An 8251-nucleotide genomic window follows, 5' to 3' on the forward strand; every position below is an offset into this window, starting at 1 on the left:
AAGAGCGGTGTCACCCGTCACCCTTTCACTCGGCTTATTTGGAGGTCAGACACCACCCACAGCCACTGGCCTTGCCCCACACTCTGAGGTCCAGGACCTCCCTCTCTGGACCTGCTGTGACCACAGCACATGGCTGGTAACTCTGACTCCAGTCCTGCAGCCCCCTCAGGTGGGGCTCCTAATCTCGACCTCCATGGCCTTGCTGGTCCTCCTCCAGCAGGTCAAAAACCTGAAACCATCTTATCTTTCAAACCCATCAGTTCTACCTCAGAAGTCTCTCCGAAGTCCTTTGGCGAGTCCATTACCACCGGCCACCCGCCTGCTTCCCCCATGGCCTCCCCAGCATCCCAGGAGTCCTGGGATGCAGATTAGACCCCACCTCGATGATATACAATCTCCTTGCTTCCCCTGCAGCCCTGCTGCCCAGCCTCTATTCCAGCCACATGGGCCCTAAGTCCATTCCTGGCCCTGGTTACAAGATGAAACTGAGGCCCAAATACTGGTAGCCCCTTGCCATAGTCACACAGGGCACCTAGCAGGCAAGGACTGAAGGGGGCAGGCTGATGGGCTGCTCCCAGCAGCTGCCTCAAAGTGGGGACAGTGGTGGCCTTCCCACCCCGGCACCTGACTGGCCAAGGGCCTTTGCTTGAAATCGGGGGTACTGACGGGAGCATACCTCCTCTATGGGTTAAGTAAGGGCACGAGGGTCCTTAATTAGTACAGCCTGCAGAAAAGAGAGGTTAAGGGCTGCCAGGGCCTCCCAGCCAGCAGGGAGAGCTGGGATGAGGGCCACCTCAAAGCCCCCTGCCGGCCCAGGTCCAGTGGGCCCTTGTGTCCCCAATACTCTGATCAGCCCCTTGGGGGCCTGAGCTCAGCAGGGGCCGGCACTGGGACATCTGCTTTTCCCACACCTGGGTGGTAGATGCTCCCGCACCTCCTGGGTTCTAAGATGCCCACTCTTCACACTTCAGCACTGAAACGGGTTGGACTGAGCAGTGGCACGCCTCAGCAGCTGGCCTCATCTTTCTTTCTGAGGGGTGCACAAAATACGGCTGGGACCACAGATCTGGCTGCTGCTCTGGCTCCGGATCAGAGAAGGTGAAGGGAGCCTTCCTGGCTCCTTCCTCCTAATCCGGGTCCACCTGGCCATGGTGATGGACACACTCAGCCAGAAGGAACCTCTGGGGCCCGGGAGCCATGGCACCAGCCTCAAGGGACTGCAAGCTAGGGCTCAAAGACCCCACACCCCGTACAGAGCCACCTCCTAACAGCACTAGACATGAGGGGGTGGGGCCATGGGGCAGAAACAACCTGGCATTAGCATGGGCCACCGTGGGGACGCCCTGCACGCACACACAGAGTGGCTCTCAGTCTCACTGGCAAAGATCTGGGTTGAGCAGCCCGGTACGCAGAGTACACCTGGCTGATGGTTTGGCCTTGCCAGCCCAGGTGGCAGAGTGCATGGAACAGCTTAGCATTTTCCCACCCAGAGTCCCAGACACTTCCCTTGGGCAATCACCTCTGTTTTCTCACCCAGTCCCTCTTAAAAAATTCCTGAGAGTGGTGGTCTGGGCAGAAATGATTATAGGGGGAAACACTCCCTCTGCTTGGTCAGCCATCCCCCAATTCACCCAGCACCCCAGACTGCCAACGGGAGATGCCCCCTGGGGGGCGGACCCTGGGCGTGGATAAGGAGGCTGGGTCAGGACGAGGGAGGCCCAGGCTGGGGGCCTTGTCCACGGAGGTGAGCACACCTTGAAGCAGGCTGAAACCCGCCCAGAGAGAGGAGGTGGCAGAGACGCAGAGCCAGAGCTGTGTGGCGGGAGGGAGGAGGCAGCGCTGACCACGAGATTGGTGAGGTGCAAAGATGCATGCTGGGCCAGGAAAGCCTTTCTGAAGGGAGATGAGAGTGAGTGCCCCAATTCTGCTTAAGCTTTGGAGAGAGCCGGCAGCTACCAGAGGATCAGAGGAAACCACAGCCGGGTCCTTCCCGAGGCCCGGCCCACATAGCTGCTGAGCGGGGAAAAGCCAATTCTTGCCAAACAAAAAGATCAGGATGGTTCCAAAAGAAGCCCTCCTTGGACCGCCCACAGGCAGGGCCGGCCTCTCAGGGGCGGCTTTGCTTTGGTTTGGTTGTTTCCTGACATCTCAGACCCACACGGGGAAGTGCCGGAAGGACCCAGCTCTTTCTGGCTGAGACTGCAAGAACCCACCCCCGTTTCTCCCCGAGTCCTCGCTCCCCTGTGCCCTGTCCCATGCCTACCTGTCACCTGAGTGCCTCCTGGGCCCAGCAGGCCAGAGGGCCTCGCCCTAGTGGCTGGGCTTTCTGAGGCTCCACTCCCTCTTGGGCTCTGCAGACCGAAGCCCAGGCATCTCAGAGGGAGAGAGCCACTTGCTTTTATCCAGTAGGCCAGCATGTCACTCAAGGGACCCTAATTAGAATAAATCCAGGATGTGTGCCCATGGCAACCTGCTTCGTTCCAAGAGGATCCATGTGAATCCCACTCTCTGAGGCCGCTGCAGCCCACAGCTGTCCGTACTGGCGCTCAAGGCCAAGGCTTCCGAAACCTCCATCGGACTAGCTCAGCTCCAGAAGCGGCTGCTGCGAAAACCATCTCACACCTTTCCTACTGTAAACATGTAAATTCAGCTGCTTCATGAGCTGCTTCTCCTTCACCCACAGGAGGCTTCTAGGTCTTTCTTTCACCCGTCAGGCTTCCATTCCATGATGATAAACAAACGTGACTGGCAGCTGTATCTGCGTGACCTCGGCCTCTCTTATCCACCCAGGACAGCACTGGGCTCCTCTCTGCAAAGGGCACTTCCTGTGCGGGTGCAGGGCCATGTGCCTCTGGCCATGATGGCCTGGGAGGCCAGAGGACAAACAGTCCTCACCTTTAGACAGAGACAGGCTCAGAGAGAGGCAGGGTCTGCAGGGCCCCTGTTTCTGAGGGAGGTCCTTCCACTGCCCGAGTGCAGCCCTCCTCCCTGCCCTGCGGGACAGCTCCCCATGCTCTGCTCCTTTCCCTAGAGGCCCCATCTCTTCAGGGACCACAGGGCCTTGAGGGCGGCCTGCCCCCTGCTTTCCAAATGTCCCCAGTGGGAGTCCTGCTTAAGGATTTTTTCCAGGGTCCAGCGGCCACCTCCCGGGTTCTAGACTCTCTCTGAAGTGTGTTCCCCTGCACAGAGCTGGCGGCCATGCTTCAGGAATGCAGGCGCCCTGGAGCTCCTCAGGCCCCCTCCTGCAAGGCCAGCCCCTTGGCCCGTGGTCACGCCCTGAGGGCGGTCAAATTGTGCCCACAGCAGTGCTCCTGTGCAAAAGAGCTGGTTCCTTCCCAGCATGCTGTCCTCGACCTCACCAACCTTCCTACTAAACTGAACAGGGGGGGCCGGTCGTAAAACGGGTCCCGGCCGTGGCACAGCGTGTGCTCCAGAAAGACGTCGTCCTCCAGGTCCTCCTCCTCCTCCTCCGCCTCCTCCTCCTCCTCCTCCTCCTCCCCCAGGCTCTGCTCCTCCGCAGGCTCGGTGGTGTCGGAGTCGGGGCTCGAGGAGGTGGGGGAGGGGGTGAGAGCAGCCATGCGCGCGCTCATGCACGTGTTGAGAAGAGGGTAGCTGCTGCAGCCAGAGATGACTGAACTGAGGTTAGTAGGACAAGACAGAGAGAAGTTAACACCACCCTCGCGCAGGGCACACAGGGGCAGGGGCTTCCAGTTACACCCAAACCAAACACACAGACCACCAAGAACTGCCTTCAAAGGCGAGGACCAAAAGGGCACCCCGTCCCAGGCTCAGAAGGAAACTGCACGTGTGGTCAGTGGACGGTTCCGGAAGGCCCTGGAAGCACTGGCGGAGTGATCCTGCCGTGGTATGGCTGAGGTCACGTGAAGACCTCATGTGCTTGGCCATCTGGAGGCCTCTGAACACCACGCCCGTCCCGCAGGGCGAGGGGCTGGGCACAGACCCAGGCCAGGAGCCCAGGGCCAGGAGGCCTGGGACTGAGGCTCTGGGTGGCCTTGTGTCCCCACTCCCACCACAGCCACAAGGTGACCTGGGGAGTCAGACTCAGCCTCACACACTCACATACACAGACCTGGGTGACTTGGTGGCCACGCCTCACAGTGGGTGTGGGGACAATGCTGGGAGCCCTCCATGGTCCCTAAATAACAGGGGTCAGACCAGGAAGGACCAGGGCGGAGAAGTCAGGACGGGAGCAGGGCCAGTCAGGGTCCTGCCTTGGGAGGCTCCCGCCCCCCTGCCCTCTCTTCTCTTTCAATCTCAATCTCTCTTTTTCTCAATCTCTCTCTCTCTTTCACTCTCTCTTTCAATCTCTCTCACTCTCTTTCTTTCTCTTTCTCTCACTCTCTCTCTCGCTCTGTCTCAGCCCAGGGAGGGAGGTGCCCACCTGCCCACCAGCCGGAACCAGGGGAACCGGTCGTAGAAGGGGTCTCCGCCAGTCACCACGTTGTCACAGTCCTCGATGACGCTGGAGGGCACCTCGGCTGCCCGGTCATACATCTCCCGCATCAGGTCTAGGCGCTGCCTGCAAGGGTGTAGAGGTCAGTGTGGGAGCAATGGGGTCGGCACTGCCTTGCACACCCTCTCCCACCTCACACCCTCTTTCCATCAAGAAGGGCCTAGGAAGGGCCAGTCCATGCTCGCCTCCTCTGGGACTCAGCTCTGGCTACAGCGTCCCGCTCAGGGTTGTCTGAGGCTCAAGCTGCTTTCCTGACAGCCCTCTAGGTCCTCAAAATCGGTCACTGAGCAAAGGACTTCCAGGTAAACAGACAAGGTCACTAACTCCTCCCAACTCTGGCCAGGTAGCAGCAAGGTGGGGCAAGCAGGCAGGATAGCTGGAAACCAGCAACAGGGAGGTAACCCTTAGCAGGGGCAGAAAAGTGGGGAGAGAACCCCGAGGGGAGCTGGCATGGGGACCTCAGGATGCTCCAGGAATAAAGGGCAAATTGGTGATAGGATATAGAAAATGGTAAACAATTACTACCCCCAGGAAACCCACAAGTTGAGGAAGAAAGAAAATGCAATCATTTCCCTCCAGCACTCAGGTGTAACATGAATGAATGAAGGGTGAACATTTATCCAAACATCAGCCTGCAGCCCTGGGAGGTGAGGAGGGCTGTGAGTGCGAGTGTGTGTGCCTGGGCAGGGGCAGGAATTACTGTGTGTGTGTGTGTGTGTGTGTGTGTGTGTGTGAATGAGCCATACAAGAAAGGTAAGAGTCTATGAGTGTGCAGTGTGTGCTATGTTAATTACATTTTACTAGAGGCCTGGTGCATGAAATTCATGCACAGGTAGGGTCCCTCAGCCTGGCTGGTGATCAGGGCCTAACTGTGGGGTGACTGGCAGGGCGATTGGGGGTTCCCTGCTGGCACCCGCCTTGGCTGGCCAGGGGCCTGTGGGCTGGGGGCAGCTCCTGCATTGAGCATCTGCCCCCTGGTGGTCCGTGTGCATCGTAGCAACTGGTCATTCCACTGTTTGGTTGATTTGCATATTAGGCTTTTATTATATAGGATGATGTTTTATGATCTTTGGGGCCTTGCTGGCTAGGGAGGATGCCCCTCCCAGAGCCAGCCAATTCTCAGACAGTAAACACTTTGGGGGTGAGTTTTACACACACACAGCCACCCCCTTAGCTGATATACATCCAGCCAGTGCCCCTGCACTCCATCTGCCCAAGGCCAGATACCAGGCAACTAGGGGCAGCCCTGTCCTTGCTGTCCACCCCGCGCTGCTTTGCCCATGAAAACCCCGAAGGGCCGTGGCCGAGGCCTCTCCCTTGATCCTGTCTCCCTTCTGCTGTCCTGTGCTCCTCTCTGGCGTTCCTTTCATTTCTAGGGACTGTGAGTGACATTAAACTTTTCTTCAGTGGCACTGACCTGTTGTGGCTCAGTCACCTTTATAAATTAAGGGCAGGGCACATGTCACACACAGTGAGCGTGTGGGGACCAAGGAGGTGGACTGTAGCAGCCCCAGCAGCCCGCTCCCGGCCTCTCAGGCCCTGTGTGCCCATCCTGTGCCACCTCCCTACAGCTCCCATGGCCTCCTCCACAAAGACGTACTACACGTTCCACGGCATTGGTGGAGGGAGAACCAGGCCCTGTGTGAGGTGGGTCTCAGTCACTGTTTGCTTCTGATTGTTAAAGAGATTAAGGCAGAAGAAAAAGCTGCACGGACAGGTGTCCCATACAACTGGTGCCCGCCCCCCTTTTGGTGGCTCCCATCCCCAACGTCCACTTCCACCACCATCCGCCACACCTGAGCTTCTCCAGCGTCCAATAGTGGGTGGCCCCGTTCTTCTGGTCCTGCACCTCCACAGCCACGATGGTGCGGGGGAAGGGTCGCGTCTCTCGGTCTTTGGCAGCCTCTGGGGGCAGCAGGTCGGGAGGCAGTGGGGAGTAGAGTGTGTCCGTGAGAAGGACAAACTGGAACTGGACCTGTGACGGGCACAAGATGACCACCCGTCAGCCCTCTGGTGGGCGGGAGCCAGGGCACGGGAAGGGCTTCCTTCCCAATTCCCGTAATCATGCTGCACGTGGGAATCTCCCCACCCACCACCGGAGAGGGCTACACCTGCCCACCTGCCTGCCTACTGAGCCGGGAGCCACATCACCTCGGTCAGTTCCCTGCCTCCCTCCCACCCCTCCGCCCCCCACCCAGGGGCCCAGGCCGGGCAGCACCCCTCCACCATGCCCAGAGCAGAGGAGCCCAGTGACAAGTCCAGCCATAAGCAGGACAGGTGATACCCTCCTCCAAGACCGCCGGTGGGCCCACCTTCTTCTTGAGCTCCACGCTGATGGCGTTGGCCTCCTTGAGGAAGATAGCATTGCCCCAGAGCTGGTCCCGCAGCGACGTGAACTGGTACCACCTCCACTTCCGGAAGGCCCACAGCGCCAGCTCGCACTCCCTCTCCGTCCACGGGACTGTGGGGAGGGGCCGCACGGTCATCGAGGCCACGCCACAACATCCTGCTCTGGGTCAGGGCCAGGGGCTCTGTTCTGGGTCCCAAATCTCAGCCTAATTGTTCTGGGTGCTCGGAAAGAAGGAAACTGGCAGGAAGAAGTGATATGAGCCGTGTAATATGAAAGGCTCTTCGAGCCCCAAGGAGGGCAGTGCATGAGCATCGTCCTGAGCCATCCTGAGTCGGACTGAAGCTTGGTGAGGACTGAGGGGCCAGCAGGAAAATGACAGGCACACCGCCACGTGGGGAAGCAGTGGGACAGGGACTGCCCTGCACACCCTCTCCAGCTTACACCCTCTTTCCACCAGGAAGGGCCCAGGAAGGGCCAGTCCATGCTCCCAGGCTCAACCCCTCCTCCCAGCGACTCCTCCCACCCAGAGCCCTGCCTTTTGGAGCTCAAAGGGCCCTCATTGGGTAGATGAGTCCAGACAAGGGGAAACCAAGGTCACATCCGCACAAAGGTGCTAACCCGCAGACCAGAGATCAAGCAGGACATGAACTCCATGGCCACCCTTGGGCCCCCACAGCAGCATGAGGGCAGACAATGGGCCACCTAAGCAAATGACCCAAGGTGAGGAGCAGTGACCTTGTCCTGGGGCAGCTCCAGCCTCCAGGTGGTAGCACAGGGTGAATGGACACAGGACACCCTCACTGTCCTCCCCATGGTCCAGGCTGCTGCCTCCAGAACCCCATGTGTTTGCACATGCGTGTGCAGCTTGTGGGGTGCTTTCCTGCTGCAGCACAATCTCCCTGAATCCTGCCTCCCAGGGACAAGGCTTCTTCCCAAGGAATAGGCAGGACCCCAGGGCAAAGATGCAGACCAACTGACCCCAGGAAGTGCCCTGGGGGCTGCATGTACTTGGAGACCCAGGCCTTGCCCACCAGCAGGTTGGGGAGCCCTCACCTTCGTCCTCTGGCTCTTCCTCCTCCTCGTTCACTTCTGTGAAGTACCTGGACTCCATCTGCTTCTGCAGGGCCTCCAGCTTGCTCTCATAGTCCTAGCACAGAGCAGGGTCTGTGACTCCCCTGGGCCCCTCGGGCTGTGGGCCCCAGGCCTGCCCAGTGGGCCCAGACATGGACCAACACAGCGATGGCTTGGGGCAGCGGAGAGTAGGGCTGTTTGCAAAGCAGGGACCCGGCTCACCCCACCCAGGCATCGTGTGGGGCCTGGGGACCAGGGAGCGGCGCTCTCACCAGCCTTTGCTGCTCCAGCAGGTAGGTGGCCTCCTCCCGCTCCCGGCGGTACTGGTCCTCAAGCTCCTGGAGCCTGTGAGAGCA

General features: G+C 59.5%; 1 protein-coding gene across 6 annotated transcripts in view; it reads right to left on the bottom strand.

Moving 5' to 3' along the window:
* Nucleotides 1-8251, bottom strand: part of KIF1A (kinesin family member 1A) — a 74525-nt gene that overhangs the window by 26535 nt on the left and 39739 nt on the right. For all 6 annotated transcript variants that reach the window (XM_015561939.1, XM_015561934.1, XM_015561936.1 and 3 more), the window contains 6 exons: nt 8168-8240; nt 7878-7971; nt 6787-6935; nt 6271-6449; nt 4403-4540; nt 3364-3636 (listed from right to left, as the gene is read on the bottom strand). In XM_015561939.1, coding sequence (XP_015417425.1) covers nt 3364-3636; nt 4403-4540; nt 6271-6449; nt 6787-6935; nt 7878-7971; nt 8168-8240 — 906 coding nt within the window. The remainder of the gene's footprint in view (nt 1-3363; nt 3637-4402; nt 4541-6270; nt 6450-6786; nt 6936-7877; nt 7972-8167; nt 8241-8251) is intronic.

The sequence above is a fragment of the Myotis davidii genome, unplaced genomic scaffold (assembly GCF_000327345.1).
Source record: "Myotis davidii unplaced genomic scaffold, ASM32734v1 scaffold370, whole genome shotgun sequence".
NCBI classification, from domain to species: Eukaryota; Metazoa; Chordata; class Mammalia; order Chiroptera; family Vespertilionidae; genus Myotis; species Myotis davidii.